General features: G+C 38.2%; 1 protein-coding gene across 1 annotated transcript in view; it reads left to right on the forward strand.

Moving 5' to 3' along the window:
- The window catches only part of DNA2 (DNA replication helicase/nuclease 2), a 36,999-nt gene that overhangs the window by 11,239 nt on the left and 6,066 nt on the right, over nt 1-19,694 (forward strand). Inside the window, exons 6-14 of the mRNA XM_052641016.1 lie at nt 5,173-5,392; nt 8,381-8,498; nt 9,715-9,877; nt 11,287-11,481; nt 12,897-13,127; nt 17,035-17,151; nt 17,240-17,349; nt 17,640-17,749; nt 18,695-18,919. Of these exons, the coding sequence (XP_052496976.1) occupies nt 5,173-5,392; nt 8,381-8,498; nt 9,715-9,877; nt 11,287-11,481; nt 12,897-13,127; nt 17,035-17,151; nt 17,240-17,349; nt 17,640-17,749; nt 18,695-18,919 (1,489 nt within the window). The remainder of the gene's footprint in view (nt 1-5,172; nt 5,393-8,380; nt 8,499-9,714; nt 9,878-11,286; nt 11,482-12,896; nt 13,128-17,034; nt 17,152-17,239; nt 17,350-17,639; nt 17,750-18,694; nt 18,920-19,694) is intronic.

A 19,694-nucleotide genomic window follows, 5' to 3' on the forward strand; every position in this document is an offset into this window, starting at 1 on the left:
GGCTTAGACCAGAGTGAGAGTTGTGCAAGTGATGAGTATCACTTGGAGGATAGTCAGATTTTCAAGGTAGAGGTGATAGATTTTGGTGCAAGGTGATAGATTGGGTGCAGGGTATGAGGGAAAGACAAGTCAATGGTGATTCTAGAGGAGAAAACATGATGAGAGTGGGGTCGAGAGAGAATGGTAGAAGAGAATTTGAAATCAGGGAGTGTAGACTACTGTATTGACAGGTATGTAGAAATGGAATGTTAGCCAGAGGCTTATGTGGGGTTAAGAGAGTTTTGTTTTAAAGATGGGAGATACAGCACATTATATGCCAATGAGAAGAATTCCATAGAGGGCAACATTATTCTTAAAGCTGTGTCACTGAGTAGAAGGGAGGGAATGAGAGCACGCAAGTTGAGGAGTGGACCTCATGGAGACAGTTATTTCTGTATGTTAAAACCTCAGAACTGGGCTACTTTATCCAAGGTACTTGGAAAATGTACAACCTTTTACATATGGCTAGAATTCTTTGAGAATTTTTAGTCAGTTTAGAAGGTTATCAGCAGTGTTTCAATGTTCTGTGTCTGCTGGTAGGATTTTATTTATTTATATTTAATTATTATAATTATTTATAGTTGAGTGACTTTCAGTATATTCATAGAGTTGTGCAACCATCACCACAATCAGTTTGTCAATAGGAACTTTGATATGTATTTAAAAAGTACGTAGTGGTTGTGTTCATTTTGGCAGTACCATACAGGAAAATATGAAAGATACAGAGAAGATTATCATGGCTCCTATACAAGGATGGGGCTTCCCTTGTGGCTCAGCTGGTAAGGAATCCGCCTGCAATGCGGGAGACCTGGGTTGGGAAGATCCCCTGGAGAAGGGAAAGGCTACCAACTCCACTCTTAGGGCCTGAAAAACTCCATGGCCTCTGTAGTCTGCGGGGTCACAAAGAGTTGGACATGAGTGAGTGACTTTCACTTTACTTTACTTTATACAAGGATGACACACAAATTCATAAAGCATTCCATATTTTTATAAAGAATGCATATCACTTTGTTGTATACCTGAGACTAACACATTTTAAATCAACTATACGTCAATTAAAAAAACACTTAGTGGTTAAAAAAAAAAAAAACTAAGGCTTATCTTACTGTTAGAATTGGGTGTATTTATCACATTCTTTACTTTTGTGTGGTCGTAAATTTACAAACCAGGTACTTACCTGAAAAAAAAAGAAAAAACAGCTAGAGTAAATTGGTTAATGTTTCTCGTTTTTATTTTCTTTAAGCTGCTGCTAAAGTCACTTCAGTCGTGTCCGATTCTGTGCGACCCCGTAGACGGCAGCCCACCAGGCTCCCCGTCCCTAGGATTCTCCAGGCAAGAACACTGGAGTGGGTTGCCAGTTCCTTCTCCATTTCTTAAAGCGTTTATTTATTATTTAATTTTTGGCTGTGCTGGGTCTTTGTTGCTGCGGAGAGCATGTGCCACTCACTGGTTGTGGTGCGTGGGCTTCTTAAGTTGCGAAGGCTTCTCTTATTGCTGAGTGCAACCACTGGAGCGCAGGCTCAATAATTGTGGCACACGGGCTTAGTTGCTCTGGGGCATGTGGGATCTTGCTGGATCAGCGGTCGAATCTGTGTCTCCTGCATTGCAAGGCAAATTGTTTACCACTGAACCACCAGGGATGCCCCTCTTATAGTGTTCTTAAAAATGAATTCATAAATGCTTTGTTCTTTGTTTCTTTGGAGCAGATTGCTATGTCTTGCGCAGGGGGTGACTCTTGGTGCATAAGTCTTCACTGTGATAATCTGCTAAGTGTTTATTAAACAGTCATTCTTTTCCTGGTTCTTTGCTTTGTTTTGTAGTTTTTCTGTCATTTTGGTCTCTTGATTTTCTGTAATAATTACAAACTTAATTTTGTTTTCCATCGTTCCTCACTATTTCTTTCTAGTTGTTTTACCTTCCCTCCCTAGCTTTCTTCCCTTCCTTATTAGAGTCATTCCTTTCTTTTTGAGCCATTTGAATTTGCTTGAGATTTAGAATTGTGGTGGATATCCATTTTTATGGTTGTTTTAGGTATTAGTTTTTCTGTCACTGTTATTTTAGCATTTTGTTCACACGTTTTTTCTTTTGGCTGATCATTTTTGCAGTGTCAATAAGCTGCCGTTTTCCTCATAGTCTTATGGACTTTTCCATTCAGCAAACATGTATTACATGCTGTATCTGTGCCCCAGATCATTCTAGATGTTACAAGGAAACTAAAGCCCTCCAAGAACTCAGTGTATTGGTGGTAGCTGAAAACATAGAAGTGCAGGGGGGTTTCCGAGAGAGAACAGCAACCTGCTGAAGGCAGCAGAAGAGGCATAGAACCCTGGGAGGTAACCATGTATAAGGACACAGGGAAAAGATGTCCCTGGTGGTCCAGTGGCTAAGACCCTGAGCTCCTAATGCAGGGGGCCCGGGTTTGATCCCTGGTCAGGGAACTAGATCCCACATGCTCCGACAAAGACCCAGTGAAGCCAGATAAAAATAATAAATTTTTTAAAAAAAAAGGACACAAGGAAAGAGTAGAATTCATCAAAGGAGGCTTTCGGTGGGCCCTCGAGGGATTTGGTAGCTTAGAAGCAGTGTATCATGGAAGCTTAGGAAAGTTTGGGATTCTGAATCATCTTTGATCTGAAAGGGATTTTGTGATTAAGTCTTAGATTTCCAGTAGGAGAGTGAGGTGGGGTGACATGGTTTTATGTGAAAAAATGGTGGTAGAGCAAAGTTCAGAATAAGGAATTTCTTGATTCCCAGCTTGGTATTTTCATCTCTGTGTCTTGGTATGAGACTCTTTGTTTCAGTTATTTCTGATAGGGTTTTATGTGTCTGCTATGAAGCAGGCACTTCTCTATACTTTAATTTGCATCATTTCCCCAGCAGTTTATAGCTAGCCTTTAAAAAAAAAGTCTTAAGGCTTTAGAGCAGAGAACGAGACCCTTAAAAGCTATTTAAAGAGATAACCTTTCTTCTTTATCTTCATGACATTATGTTCTCTGCCAGGTGGTTCTCAAAGGAGTTTTACAACATTATGTTGATGAAAAGGAGAGTAGTTAAATATAAAGTACTGTCATTTGTTCTTCAGATCTAAGTCTAAAACCATATTGCTTCTTTTTCTAGAGGAATGAATTTTAGTATAGCAACATTAATAAAAGTTTCATTATCTGTCTTCTATTAAATATCTGGGCTTCTCAGGAGGCTCATTGGTAAAGAAACCACCTGCCAGTGCAGGAGACGTGGGTGCGATCCCTGGGTGAGGAAGACCTCCTGGAGAAGAAAATGGCAACCCACTCCATTATTCTTGCCTGGGAAATCCCATGAACAGAGGAACCTGGAGGGTTATAGTCCATAGGGTTGCATATGACATTTGATATTTAATAAAGCTTGCTTTATTTTAGAGACATATATTCAAGTGTGTCATGATCAGATAACTTCTAGTGAGAAAAAAACAGATTAATATTTAAGGAATTTCTGATAAGTTGTGGCTTCCCCAGATTTTTTTATTGTCCTCTTCTGAGATTGCAGAACTATACATATTTTCTTAGAGATTATATTTGAAGCATCCTGAAACAGTTTTTAAAAAATTATTGAAGATAGCACTCTTTTTCTTGGAATATTTTCTGATGTATTAAGAGATAGTTGCCTGGGACTTCCCTGGTGATTCAGTGGTTAAGAGTCTTTACTCCCACAGCAGGCAGCATGGGTTCGACCCCTGGCACGGGGAACTAAGATCCCACATGCAGCATGGCAAGACCAAAAAGTAAGCAAATAAAAAAACAACCTATGAAATTAGTAAAACAAGTCAACTAAATCATGTATTCTGAGAGCAGAATTCTTATACTTTTTAAATCTTGATTTTTATATGATATAAAATATTTTATTACTAGAAACTTTATCCTTTTCATTTATCCATTTCATTTCCATTAGGTTTAGTATTCAGTTCAGTTCAGTCGCTCAGTCGTGTCCGACTCTTTGTGACCCCATGGACAGCAGCACGCCAGGCCTCCCTGTCCATCACCAACTCCCAGAGTTTATTCAAACTCATGTCCATTTTGCTAAATCTAATTCCATTAGTCTTAGTATTTTATATGGCTTTGAGTATAAAATAGGATTAATAAAAGATTGCTCTTATCTGGCTTTATTTCTGCAGAATCATTTCCTGCTCTGAAAATGAGTAAATGTTAGATAAGAGTACAGGAGGCTTTAAAAGTTATTTTCATCTGTTCTGATTCCTTTGACATTCACAAATTCTTTTTTTTCCTCCTTCCTGTGTTCTTACCTTATTTAACAGTTAAGATATTAAAATCAGAACCTCTTTTATAATACTAAAAAAAATGTTGAGTATCAGTTTTAAGTATTGATAGTGGCAGAGGTGTATTCATTTAATGATTAAGGATGTAATGAGTATAGGCGCACCCAAGCTTCTCCAAGGATTGTCATGGGGACAGTGGGGTAGGGATGACGTGTTGGTTGATCAAGCCCCAGATGGCATAGATAATAGGAAAAGACAGCTCATCCATATTCAGTTTAATAGGATATTACATGAAGACATAGGTCCATTGTTACCTAGGGTGCAACCGCATGCAAGCCATTATATATTAATCTGTGTAATAATTGTATATCAAAATATACAGATTGTCATAGTGGCTCCAGCAATCTAAGTAGTGAGCTTTTTGCAATAATATAGACCTGAAGAAATACAGCCCTGAGTTAGGAAGATTGTCATAGGAATGAACTGAAAGGCACAGATGATAAATATTAAGAATATTTAAATTATATGAGTTAGACACTACAAGATTCAAACTTGACTGTGCATCAGAATCACTTGGAGTTTGTTAAACAAATTTCTGGGTCTCACCTATACAGTTTCTGAACAAGTTGGTCTGGAATGGGGCCTGAAAATTTGCATTTATGACAGATTCCCCGGGTAATGCCAGTGCCACTCATTCAGGAAGCATGCCATGGGAATCACTGCCATAAAGCTCTGTAGGCTCGTTCCCATCCTCACATTCCCTGTGTGCAGTGGAGAGTCAGTGCTAGCATAAAAGAAATGAGCAAAGTGTTCTAATTAAATTAAATAAAATAGTTTAATTAAATGTTTCTATTTAAATTTTTTCTGTTTTGTTTTTTTTTTAGGCCGAGTGATGGTAGTAATAGTAATTCAACATGTAATATTGAAGTGATAAACTCGCTGGATATTGAAGAAAGCATTTGGTCCCCTAGGTTTGGATTGAAGGGCAAAATAGATGTTACAGTTGGTGTGAAAATACATCGGGGATGTAAAACGAAATATAAGATAATGCCATTGGAACTTAAAACTGGCAAAGAATCAAATTCTATTGAACACCGTAGTCAGGTATGATAAGAAAAGTGTCTGAATGTGTAATATGTTTAAATTTTTTAAATGTTTAAAAAGTAGTCTGCTTTATATATTTTGATTCAGCTCAGGTAATTTTTAATTTAACCCAGCGTTTCCTAAACGTAATTTACCACAGAGTTATTGTTTTCACGTAGCATCTACATAGGATGCTCTTTAGGAAACAGCAGTGCAAATTCATTCTTTTATTTTTGACCTTTAATCTGATTAAACTGATTTTTATTTAAAATGAAATACAGAACTAACTGTACCTTACCATTATGTTAAATTCAGGTTTTTTAAAATCATCTTCTCTTTGGTAAACATGACAATCTTCTATTGGCCTTCAAAACTCCCTGAAATAGTATACTAATTATAGTGAGTTAACAAATCAAAATAATTAACATAAAGTTATGGTTTTTTTCTAATTATTTCTGATCCCTCTGCCAGCCTCCACACTGGCAGTCTATGGTATGTCCTAGACACTTTTAAATAAGCAAATAGGAGCTTCCCTGGTGATCCAGTGTTTAGGACCCAATACTGGGGCCTTGAGTTCGATACATGGTTGGGAAACTTAAGAGCCTACTGAATTGTATAATCAGGGATTAAAGAGATTTTTCTCTTATTAAATCTTTCTTGTCATTCTTACTTATGTAACAAATACCAAAGGTAGAAAAATTAGATTTCCCCTATTAGAAGACTCAAATATTTCACTTTAGTAAAACAGAAATAGCTGAAATTATGAATAAAGACTTGGTTAGATTAAAGCCTTCTTGAGAAAGGAAAATCATGCCAAGATACAAGAAAAGCTGTTTTTGAAGTCAAAGATTTGAAGAAATGTGTTCTATATATAATAGAGGCTGAAAGTTTTCACTTGTTTAAGGACATGTTTGATTGAACTCACTTTTGAATGCTAACAGAAGAGAGATATAAAGGCATTTCAGTGTCTAAAGTGGTCTAGATTCAAAGACCTTTTTTCTAAGGCCACTGCTCTAAATTAAAGTGCCTTCAAGGCAAGAAATATTATTGTTTTTAATTTTGTTCAGTTGGAATTTTTATCTTTTCAAGAAGAGAAGTTGTAGGAAGAACTTCTAAGAATACAGTTGTATTGGTTGTATTTTTAAAATGAGAAAACTGATTTGAACAAGGCTCAAACAAATATACTGGTGTGTGTATTGCATATTCAGGGTGTAAGAAACAAGCAGACAGAGAATTATTGTAAATCACTGATACATATATAGGTATTGTGGGTGAGGAAGGAGATTTCTCATCTTATGGCGTTTGACTTTCTCCACTTTGGTAATACAGAAAAAGCTTATGTTATAGACTAACTTCATTTAAGGAGGATTTTTATTTTGTAAGTGGGATTATATTCTAAAAATTCATTTCTAAGTTTGTAATTTGGCATTTGAAACATATTTTCTAAAGGAAAAATATTATATGGAGCTGTGATGTCTAAACCAGCTCACAAAAACCTGTTTAACTTGTGATACAGTTGAATTAAACTTGTGATATAATTGAACTATAATAATGTTGTAAAATTGCATTCCAGCTTCCTTTTATCATTATATGAAGGGAATGTCATTCAGATATTTTTCCCTTTTAATAAATCCCGGAAGCAGAGTCCTCTTCCTTCTGCCTCAGTTCCTGTGTAGGGAAAAATTAACATAGAAGGACCATTAATTTGGATTGACTCTCTTGGTCCACAGCCCCAAGGTTCATAAACCTTGTCGTTTATGAGTTCATTTTAATTTTTAAAAGTTTTATTTGGTTACCTATGGTTTCCCTAGTGACTCGAATGGTAAAGAATTCACCTACTGGAAACCTGGGTTGGGAGGATCCCCTGGAAGAGGGCATGGCAAGCCACTCTAGTATTCTTACCTGGAGAATCCCCTGGACAGAGGAGCCTGGTGGGCTATAGTCCATGCGGTCACAAAGTCCATGGTGGGCTATAGTCCATGGGGATACAACTGAGCAAGTAAGCACAGCACGTTCTGTATCAGGCAACACAAGTAGAGTGCTTGTGAGAAGGCCTCCCAAAGCATGTTGAAGCGAAGCAAAGTTGCTCAGTCATGTCCTACTCTTTGCGACCCCATGGACTGTAGCCCACCAGGCTCTTCCATCCATGGAATTTTCTAGGCCAAGAATACTGGAGTGGGTTGCCATTTCTTTTTCCAGGGGATCTTCCCGACCCGGGGATCGAACCCGGGTCTCCCGCATTGCAGGCAGACGCTTTACCGTCTGAGCCACCAGGGAATCCCAAAGCAGGTTACATAGGTTTAAATGTTACTGCTAAGGTGTTTTCATGAACTAAAGGAACTACATCTAACTTGTCTTAGATGGTTTCTCTGAAGAGCGCCACATAAACCTAATGCACTTGATGCCACCTTCTGTTCTGGAAAAAGCAGTAAACTCTGTAGAGTTAGTCTCGTTTAGTCATCCCAGTTATTATGACATAAATAATATGCATTTTATAGTGTTTAATTCATTTACTTATTTTAAACAGGGAAAATCGTGTCTAATGACTGTTAACTTCAAAATGTAAAACTCTCTTGATTGATTTCCCTCTTACATTTATTGGAGACCTAAACATTTACTATCTAAGAAAAATTCTAAATATTTGTTTCTGTGTAAAGTGAGAAATATATACTACGTTTGTTTTGTGGAAACTAAACAGTTGGCATTTAATTTGCTATATTACCTGTATTGAATTCAGATCGTGTTATTTTCAAAATGGAAATAATTGAATTGACCTTTCGATTTTAAAATGATAATATGTATTCAGAATTCCCTGGTGGTCCAGTGGTTGGGACTTTGTGGTTTCACTGCCCAGGGCCTGAGTTTGATCCCTGATGGGGGAATTCGGATCCTACGGCCATGAGGTATGGCCAAAAAAAAAAAAAATTATAATATATATTGACTGTAAAACATATATGGAAATATTGAAAATTAAAGTTTTACTTGACAAAATGTACTATGTTTTCACAGCTTGTTCTGTATACACTGCTAAGCCAAGAGAGGAGGGCTGACCCAGAGGCCGGCCTGCTCCTCTACCTAAAGACTGGCCAGATGTACCCTGTGCCTGCCAAACATCTTGATAAAAGAGGTTAAGCTGTTTTCTCTCAATTTCATTTCTCAGGGTTTTGTTTGTTCATTGTTTTTTTCCCTTTAACTTTTGCTGACACACATTTATAACTGACAATCAGTTGTTCACTGAGCTTGCTAGGCCTAAAACATTTTGTAATTTATAGGTTGTGGTACTTTTTAAAAAAAAAAAGAATTTTAACAGTGTACTATATAATTGAAAACATTATTAACTTTTTTATTATATAAGTTTTTTTGTGTCATATTTTAGATTCCACATATAAGTGATATCATACGGTATTTGTCTGTCTTTCTGGCTTATTTCAGTTAGTATGATAATCCCTGGGTCCATGTTGCTGCAGATGGCATTATTTAATTCTTTTTTATGGCTGAGTAGTATTCTGATGTACCACATCTTCTTTGTCTGTTCCTCTGTCGATGGACGTTTAGTTTGGGATTAGCAGATGCAAAGTGTTATGTATACAATGGATTAACAGTAAGGTCCTATTGACTAGCACAGGGAACTATATTTTATATCCTGTGATAAACCATAATGGAAAAGAGTATGAAAAAAAAAATATATATGTATAACTGAATCATTTTGCTGTACAGTGGAAATTAGCACAACATTATGAATCAATTATCCCTTAATAAAATAAAATTTAAAAAATCTTCCTATAAAAAACTTTATTTTAAACTTCCTATCTTATATTTGAGACACTGTCAGTTCAGTTCAGTCGCTCAGTCATGTCCGACTCTTTGCGACCCCATGAACCTCAGCACACCAGGCCTCCCTGTCCATCACCAGCTCCTAGAGTCCACTCAAACCCATGTCCATTGAGTCAGTGATGCCATCCAACCATCTCATCCTCTGTCATCCCATTCTCCTCCTGCCCTCAATCTTTCCCAGCATCAGGGTCTTTTTAAATGAGTCAGCTCTTCGCATCAGGTGGCCAAAGATACCTAATGCACCAAAGGTACCAAATGAGACACTCTAGATAGCTGTGTTTTCCTTAGGTTGTTTAAAAACTTTAAAAACTTATCAAATGAACCAAAATTGAAAGAAATATCCCAAAATGTTAACAGTGGTTATTATTCTGGTATAGTGGGATACATGAATGTTGCTCTTTCCTTTTTATGTTTTTGAATCTGAAAGTTTTACTTACATGTAATGGAAAAGATATATAATAAATTTTACTTAATTCTTAGAAAACACTCATCCATTTTTTCCCCCACAGAATTATTAAGGCTAAGAAATCAGATGGCATTCTCTTTGTTTCACCGTATTAACAAATCTACTGGAGAGGAAAAGACAAAGCTTGCTCCTTTGCCAGAAATAATTGAGGAACAGCAAACCTGTAAATACTGTTCACAGATGGGCAACTGTGCTCTCTATAGCAGGTAAACACTGTCTTCTGAAAGTATTAATTCCAGTTAAGTAAGCGTCAACTCAGAATGATTTAACATGTTTGGCTGGTCCGACATTGATGACTTCATTTTGGTTATTTAAAACGAAGGGAATAGGAAAGAGAAAAAAGCATAGTTAGTTCATATTATATAACAAGCCTATTTCTTTGGAGAAAAATAGAATGCTTTTAAATCTTTTTCCAAAAGTGGATATTTTAATCTTGCTGCATACAGTTTCTGGGGAAATGAAATAATTGTAGAACTTATAGAATATAGTTAAAGATGTAGTATAGGCATTGTGAATGTAACTTTTCTTAAATGCTATTTCAAGAAATCTTCCATTTTTTAGTTGATGTTTTAATTTCAAACCTTTTGTAGTTCAAAACTGGGAAATTGGCTTTTCTAGACAATATAATCCAGTAGCTCTGACTTGATATAATCCAGTAGATTGGTCTTGTTTATACTTGTCTATTTTTCTACATATGGCAAGTTTATTAGCTGTCTTATGAGCAGTTATATGTATTTATACCTTCATTGAGCTTCCATGGTGGCTCAGACGGTAAAGAATCTGTCTGCAGTGCAGGAGACCCAGGTTTGAACCTTGGATCAGGAAGATCCCCTGGAGAAGGGAATGCCTACCCACTCCAGTGTTCTTACCTGGAGAATCCCAGGGACAGAGGAACCTGGCGGGCTGCAAGTCCATGGGGTCACAAACAGTTGGACACAACTAAGTGATTAACACATATACATACTATCATAGGCCAGTGAGAGTCCTGGAGGACGCAAGAAAGTGGTTAGATGCAAATTCAGACTAGGAAACAAGATCAAATCAGGACCAAACTTCTAATTCAGCCTGAAAATTCATATAAAGGACTTTTAAAAGTACAGTTGACCCTTAAACAATGCTGGAGTTGGGGGCGCCAATCCTCTCTGCAGTCAAAAATCTGAGTATGTCTCATAGTTGGCCCTCCACATACAACTGCGTGGTAAGCTCGGGTTGAATACAAGGTTTGTCCACATTCTTGTATTTAGCCAATCTTGGATCGTGTGGTGCTATTTACTATTGGAAAAAAATCCATGTGTAAGTGGACCCATAGAGTTCAATTCATGTTGTTCAAGAGCCAACTGTATTGTATCAAAAGATCTCTTAATGGCAAAAACCATGAACTTGGGAAATTTGAGACTATAATACAGGCACAGTTTTTTGAAACCTTGTTTTACTCTCCATGTTTTCTATGCTATCCTACAGCATATTTGCCCCTGAAATGACTTTTTAAAAAAAGTAGGTGCTGTGGTTGTAAAGTATGATGATTGTCACATATGTGTACTTACTTTAGAAATACCTCATTTCATAGCCAGTGAAATGTTTTATATGCATCTCTGACTTGGAGCTTTATCTTTAGGGCGGTTGAACAACAGATGGAAGACAGTTCAGTCCCCACCAGCATGTGGCCCAAAATAAAAGAAGAAACCCAGCATCTCAAGCTTACACACTTAGAGTATTTTAGCCTTTGGTGTCTAATGTTAACCCTGGAGTCTCAATCAAAGGATAATAAAAGAAACTACCAACATGTATGGTTAATGCCTGCTTCAGAAATGTAAGTGGTCCATTTAATACAGTAAAACTTTAGTAATTTGGATTAGCCAGTGGGATGAGATTTGTAATTCATGACAAACACAGGTTACAGACCATGTTAAAGGCATGAAGTTTCATATATTCATGCCAACTCCAGATGGCTGTCAATGAATTTTTTTCTAAGGAGAGAACCATTGTTATTTTTAGTAGATTAAATATACCTCAAGAAATCTTATTTTAAAAATTATTAGTAAAGTTACATCCTTTTTCATCAATGAAAAGAGTAAAATACTTGAATATATCAAGGTGAATTTTAGCATATGGCACAGTAGAAATTAATGAAGTTTTACTGAATATTTTAAACACTAGAGTATTTTAAAAGTTTTTTAGTAAGTTTTCATAGAGATTCAAATTCTCTAAAGTATGTCAATATTGTATTTTGTGAGGTCTTTTTTTTTATAAGTTACTTATAAACTTATAATTTTGTGCATTTTGCATAGTATTTTTCTTTAGTAATATTTAGTTGTTTTTGACCCATTCTTTTCTTTCCAGAGTGAATCTTGATAATGTGACTTGAGACCTAAGAATGTTATTTCTTTAATACTAGACTTTAACACAAGGTGCCATCAGAATGAAGGAAGTTTAAGTCATTTTCTATAGACTACATAATACATAAGTATAGTAAATATGCAAAGTGTGTGCGCCAGCAGGCTTCTGAAATGTAGTATAATAGTAGTGCCCAAGAGACTGTAAATGCTTACTTCTGAGACACACTGGAATTGTTAATGTGCTTGCCTTTGTTTTAATAACAATAATTATAAATTCTCTTGTAAATACTAAAGAAATATTTTACTGGTTCCTTCACTTCAGGTTCAGAGTTAGATTATTATGATTTGTCTTCTGTAGCGTTAACGTGTATCAGAACAGGAGGTGGGGGTGTCAGTCAAGAATCAAAGTGCTGATAAGCATGTTGTTCAGAAATCCCACCTGGAGGTACAGTGAGGGGGATTCTTCCCCCCTCAAAAAAAGGGGGGAGCTCTCTAGCACCTGCTTAGAGATCTGGTGATGAGAGGTTTTTGTTTTTTTTTGCCTCGCCACGTGGCTTGTAAGGTCTTAGTTCCCTAACCAAGGATCAAACGCATACTCACGTCACTGGGAGTGTGAGCATTAACCACTGGACCACCTCAGTCCCGAGAGGTTATTATTTTTTAAATAAATTTTTATTTATTTATTTGGCAGCACATGAGACCTTCTGTCTTCATTGTGGCATGAGGAATCTTTCATTGTGGCATGTAGGATCTAGTGCCCTGACCAGGGATTGAACCCAGGTCCCCTGCCTTGGGAGCTTGAAGTCTTTGCCATTGCACCACCAGGGAAGTCCCCCGAGAGAGTATTTTAAAATTAATTTCTCTTTTTCTTTCTCTTTCTCTTTCATAGGGAGGAGAGTGGCAGCTGCATTGGGAGCCTGATTAGAACAGAACATGTAAAGACAGTTTGTGATGGACAGTATTTACATAATTTCCAGCGTAAAAGTGGAGCCATACCTATCACAAATCTAATGGCAGGTGACAGAATTATTTTAAGTGGAGAAGAGAGAACATTGTTTGCCTTGTCTAGGGGATACGTGAATGAGATTAACTCAACAACAGTAACCTGTTCGTTAGACAGGTGATGAAATATTCCGTTTTTGGGTGGGGAGGGTAAAGCTTTATCGATAAGTAAACATATACCATACAGTTCATACATTTAAAGTATACAATTCGGTGGTGGTTAGTATATTCACCAAGCTATGCAGTCAGCACCAAAATCCATTTTAGAGCATTTTCATTGCCCCTGGAAGACTCCCTGTACCCTGTAGTCACTCCCCCAGCCCTAGGCAACCACCAGTTCCCTTTCTATATTTATAGATTTGCCTTTTCTGATTCATACACTTGTGTGGTCTTTTGTGACTGGCTTTTTTTACTTAACATACTGTTTCTGAGGTTCATCTTCATGTAGTAGATTGTACCAGTGCTTCATGCCTTTAAAAAAAATTTTAGATAAAATTCACATATCATAAAATTAACCATTAACCATTTTAAACATACAGTTCAGTGTGTGCGTGTTAAGTCACTTCAGTCGTGTCCAACTCTCCAGCCCTATGGATGTAGCATGCCAGGCCCCTCTAACCATGATGATTCTCCAAGCAAGAATACTGGAGTGAGTTGCCATGCCCTCCTCCAGGGGATCTTCCTAACCCAGGGATTGAACCTGAGTCTCTTATGTCTCCTACATTGGCAGGCAGGTTCTTTACCACTAGTGCCACCTGGGGAGCCTATATGTTAATTGGCATAGCAGTTATCCAACTGCTAAAGTTTTGTTTAGTACATTATGTTCCATAGTAGTAATGTAGACATGTGTGTGTGGCTGTGTGCTCAGTTGCTAAGTTGTGTCCGACTCTTTGTGACCCCAGGGACTGTAGCCCACTAGGCTCCTGTCCGTGGGATTTTCCATGTAAGAATTCTGAAGGAGGTTGCCATTTCCTTCTCCAGGGTAGCTTCTCAGCCCAGGGACTGAACTCACATCTCCTGCATTGGCAGGTGGATTCTTTACCACTGAGCCACCTGGGAAGCACAATATGGATGGAATCTTACCTAAATAATTCTCACAACCACGTGTGCAGCAGGCAGGACAGATGTCCTGTGTTGGCTGTAACGCTTATTTCTCCTCCTTAGCCCTCTGGGCGCTCACCATTTTGTTCAAATTGCTTTTTTCCATTTATCAGTTTATTAGTTCAGTCACTCAGTCGTGTCTGACTCTGCAACCCCATGAATTGCAGCACGCCAGGCCTCCCTGTCCATCACCAACTCCCAGAGTTCACTCAAACTCACATCCATTGAGTCGGTGATGCCATCCAGCCATCTCATCCTCTGTCATCCCCTTCTTCTCCTGCCCCTAATCCCTCCCAGCATCAGAGTCTTTTCCAATGAGTCAACTCTTTGCATGAGGTGGCCAAAGTACTGGAGTTTCAGCTTTAGCATCATTCCTTCCAAAGAACACCCAGGACTGATCTCCTTTAGAATGGACTGGTTGGATTTTCTTGTAGTCCAAGGGACTCTCAAGAGTCTTCTCCAACACCACAGTTCAAAAGCATCAATTCTTCAGCGCTCAACTTTCTTCACAGTCCAACTCTCACATCCATACACGACCACTGGAAAAACCATAGCCTTGACTAGATGGACCTTTGTTGGCAAAGTAATGTCTCTGCTTTTTAATATGCTATCTAGGTTGGTCATAACTTTCCTTCCAAGGAGTAAGCATCTTTAATTTCATGGCTGCAATCACCATTTTCCATTTATAGTTGTGATATAAAGTGTAAATTAAAACAAAGTAAATAATTTAAAGAAAAATATTAAGTAGATAGTAGAATAGTTGGTATGAAAATTTGTGGTAGAAGCTAATATCCATGTTCGTTAATATCCATATTCCCCTCTTCCTGGACCCCCAGCCTTCCTTGCATTTAAGTGCAGGCAGGAGTCACATTTCTCAGTGGGTGGAGATCAGTAATTGGGATCCAGAGGGTAACTGCAGTGGAAATTTCCAGGCTTGCTCTCCAGTAATCAGTAATCCTGGTTAAGCAGTAACTAGCCCTAATCCAGGTTTCATGATATTGGTGTATAAGCCGTGATATTTCTGCTATTTCTTAGGAGTCCCTTCAGTCAGTCCTGTGAAGTATTTATTTAGTACCTAACATGTGTTAGATATTTTGCAAGTTCTTGAAGAATTTGTAGTCTGGTGGGTAACAAATAAATATATATTTCAGTCTAATATGACAAGTGTTTGAATTAATGGGAAACAGAGGAGAGGCATTTAACCCAGTTTTAGGAGGCTCGGGGAAGGCGAGTGAAAAGGGTTGTTCTAGATCTTCATCCTGTGGGGGAATGTTAGCTCTGTGAAGCAGTGTGGGAGGCGTATACCAGACAGAGGGGACGGGGTGTGGAAAGGCCTGATGGTGTGAGGTGGGGTGTTCTGGAAAGTGTAGGTAGTAACTGCTTTCTGGAATGTAAAAGATAAAGGAGTTATTGGAGAGGTCAGGTCATAGAAGGGTTTATGTACCATGTTAAGTGAACAAAAGAATGATAATCAGATTTGCAGTTTTTCTGTGAATGCGCTGTGGAGAATAGAGTTAATCAGTGGAGGTAAAACTGAAAGCAGAGGAACCAGGCGCCTGCTATAGTGGCCCAGGCTTGAGGTGATTGGGAGCAAGGTAGTTTTGACGGAGACGGTGGAATGCCTTTGAGAAGTATTTGGAAAGTAAAATTGTCTGACACTGAGATCCTGATTGGATCTGCAGGGTGGGAGAGGGAAGGATCAAGACAGTCATGTTAAAAAAAAAAGACAGTCATGTAGATGCAAGAGCCATTACCTGAGGTCAGGTCCACAGGAGGAGGAGAAGGCTTCAGCAGGGATGAAAAGCTGTCCCGTTTTGCAAACTTTCACTGCCTGAGTTTTAACTCAGTGGAAAGATCTTGCTGCTTGCTGGACATTCAAAGCTGAAGCTTGGGTGAGAAATGGGGTAGGAGAGGAATGTTAGGTCAGGCCTGGTGATGTAGATTTGGGATTCAGACTCAGGTGGAGCCACGGGACCAGTAGGGAAATGACAAGAAAGAACAGTGCAGAGGAGCATGGAAGGGACCTCGGGAACATCGCAGGTCAGCCTGATAGCGGAGCGGGAGAAGCCTTTGGGAAAGAGACATGTATTGCAGGCCTGAGGAGGCAGGGGCCATGTGCTCAGGATCCTGCTGGGGGTGGTGAGCCCAGGTTGGAGTTCAAGGAAGGCCAAGTGAGTTGTCAGCAGATGTTGTAGGTTTCGGATTATTAACTGCCTTTTTTTTTCTTTTTTTTTTAAATTTATTTGGCTGCTCCAGGTCTTAGATGCAGCATGCGAGAGTTTTCGTTGTGGCATATGAAGTCTTAGTTGTGGCGTGTAGGATCTAGTTCTCCGACCAGGGAGTGAACCTGAGCCCCCTACAGTGGGAGCTCAGAGTCCCAGCCACCGCCTTTTGCCTTCCCCTATTCTGTTTGCTCACCAATCCAGGGCCTTATCCTGCCTTTGGTTGGCAAGTATGTATTAGGGGCTGGTAGCCATTTTCATAGTTATTCTGGCCCATTTACTTTTTACTTCTCTTATTTTTGGTTGCACTGGGGTCTTCATTGCTGTGCATGGACTTTCTCTGGTTGCAGAGAGTGGGAGCTACTCCCTAGCTGGACTGTGTGTGCTTCTCATCGTGGTGGCTTCTCTTGTTTTGGGGCACAGGTGCTAGGTGCAAAGGCTTCAGGAGTTGCAGCATTCGGGCTCAGGAGTTGCAGCTCCCAGGCTCTACAAGTGAACCCTAGAGCACAGTAGTTGTGGTGCATGGGCTTATTTGTTCTGCAGCACGTGGAATCTTCCCAGACCAGGGATCAAACCCATGTCCCTCGCACTGGCAGGAAGATTCTTATCTGCTGTATCAAAAGACAGTAACACATTTCTTATACCGACCCACTGACTATGTTAAATGAAAAATATTCACATACATATGTTTTACTGTTTCAGGAACTTGTCCGGACTCCCAGAATCAACTTTGTTCAGATTGGACCAGGAAGAAAAAAATTGTGATATAGATACCCCATTAGGAAATCTTTCTAAACTGATGGAAAATACTCGTGCCAGGTTTGTAACGATAAATGAATCTGAATATTACTCCAGTTTCCTGAGGAATATTATAAAAAGCTTTTTTTTTTTTTTTTTTGCTTTTCAGCCAAAAACTTCGAGATTTAATCATTGACTTTCATGAACCACAGTTTATATCCTACCTCAGTTCTGTTCTTCCACATGATGCAAAGGACACAGTTGCCTGCATTCTGAAAGGTATGTTATAATCAGCATGCCTGTGTCCATTAATTTTTCTTGGTTCTATTTTTAATTTAATCTATATTATAGTCTAGTGTCTTAATGATTCATTAAACTTCTAATTACGGTTTTTAGACAGCCTCTCTCTGGAAGTAGTTTACATGTGATTTTTAATGTCACCTTGATATTTGCTTACTTTGAGAAGACTATTGAAGAACAGGCTAGAACACAGACTGCTTTTCTTATAGTTAAGTTGCTCATTGAAAATTCAACACTCTTATCCCTATTATTTTTAAATTTAAATGTAGGTTTGAATAAACCTCAGAGGCAAGCCATGAAAAAGGTACTTCTTTCAAAAGACTACACCCTCATCGTGGGTATGCCGGGAACAGGAAAAACAACTACAATATGTACTCTTGTAAGAATTACTACTCTTTTGCTTAGAAACTGGGTATTTAAATCCATTTTCTCTTCAGTTCAGAGAACATGATACTGGTTATCAAACAGGCTGAATTTCAAATCAAAATGTCTTTGTTTCAAACTAAGAATGACATGAGAAATAGAAAAACTAAATTACCGATAGTTGTAATCATCTTGTATATACCTTGCATTTAAGATTGTCTAAAATCTCTGTGTTTTTCTTCGCTTTAAAAAATGACAAGTTGTACGAGGAGGTTTAAATAGATTCTTTAAAAAAAAAAAATTATATATTTGGCTGCACCAGAAGTTAGTTGCAGCCTTTGGGATCATTAGCTGTGGCATGTGGGACCTAGTTCTCTGACCAGGAACCGAACTCGGGCCCCCTGCATTGGGAGCACAGAATCTTAGCTGCTGGACCGCCAGGGAAGTCCCTGATGCAGATTCTTATTGAATTTTTTTTTTCATGTCAATAAATTTCTGAGCAGTCTTAGAATAATGATGATGATGGCACCACATATTTACTGATTGATACTTTGTGCCAGGCACTAGTCATAGTTTATATGTACTCAATTTTATCGTGATATAATTAATATATTGGTAACATATCATTGATAGCATGATAATAATGCCATGTTAACTTTCATAAGACATTTTGGCTTTATAATTTTTTAAAAAGTTACTTTGGGGAATTGCTTGGTAGTCCATTGGTTAGGACTCTTTCACTGCTTTCACTGCCAAGGTCCCAGGTTTGATCCCTGATGGGGGAACTGAGATATCTCAAGCTGTGCAGTCAAAAAAAGAAAATCAAAGGAAATAAAAAGTTACTTGGCTTGGCTCTTAGATACGCTTCTTGTTAAGTTTTCTAATTCTTTTTGAAAAATATAAAGGTTAATTATCAGGAGCTAAAAGTAATGCTCTTTTCCTTTCTTTTGTTTATTAATAGGTAAGAATTCTCTATGCCTGTGGTTTTAGTGTTTTGTTGACCAGCTATACACACTCTGCTGTTGACAATATTCTTTTGAAGTTAGCAAAGTTTAAAATTGGATTTTTGCGCTTGGGCCAGATTCAGAAGGTACATCCAGATATCCAAAAATTTACAGAGGAGGAAATTTGCAGATCAAAGTCCATTAAATCTTTAGCTCTTTTAGAAGAACTCTACAATAGTCAAGTAAGTACAATTATTGTATAATCATACTAACAATAATTTTTGCTGTCAGAATGAGGAGAGAAATGGCACTTTGAGAAATTCAATTGCATTGAGTGAATTTGCAGATTCATTTATATAAACCATAGGACCAGTTTATGAGTTTATAGTTTGCTCTTTGCTTCTGAACTGAAACAAGTTTCTGGTCTATTTTTCAGGGCTCCCATCTTCTAGTTTAAAATATCCTGGTAAAGAAAAACTCTGTTTCTCTCTACTCACACTTCTGACACTAACTATGTAGAGTTAGTGCAGGCTCCACAGGTTAAGGGCTCAGACCCACAAGACTGTCCCCTACTTCAGTTCTGAATTGCAAGTTCAGATCTCTTGTGCCCATTTTGGGAATTCCTATGTCTTCCTCCTTGGGTTCCATCATTTGCTTGAATGACTCACAGAATGCAAGAAAGTCATCTTATTAGCGTGAACTCAGGCATGGTTAAAAGGGGGTTATGAATCTGCTCTTTGGAACTCTGAGGAGATCTAGGAGGCTGACGCTTTTATCCTACAAATAAGAAATGAGGGACCTAGAAAGGCTTTTGTGCCCAGGAGGGCCCCATAAAGTCCTGCTTGGCTTCACATATCATATGTGATCTTCTGGGATTGGAATTTTTCACTTAGAATGTTCCATATGTCTGAAATCTGGGATATGTGAGGCAAAAAGAAAACCCAGGGAACAAATTACTGTGCTTTTCCTCATGTCCCAAGGTCTCTAGCTGATTTATCTTTTCTCCACCTTTCAGAG

Source organism: Budorcas taxicolor, chromosome 5, assembly GCF_023091745.1.
Source record: "Budorcas taxicolor isolate Tak-1 chromosome 5, Takin1.1, whole genome shotgun sequence".
NCBI classification, from domain to species: Eukaryota; Metazoa; Chordata; class Mammalia; order Artiodactyla; family Bovidae; genus Budorcas; species Budorcas taxicolor.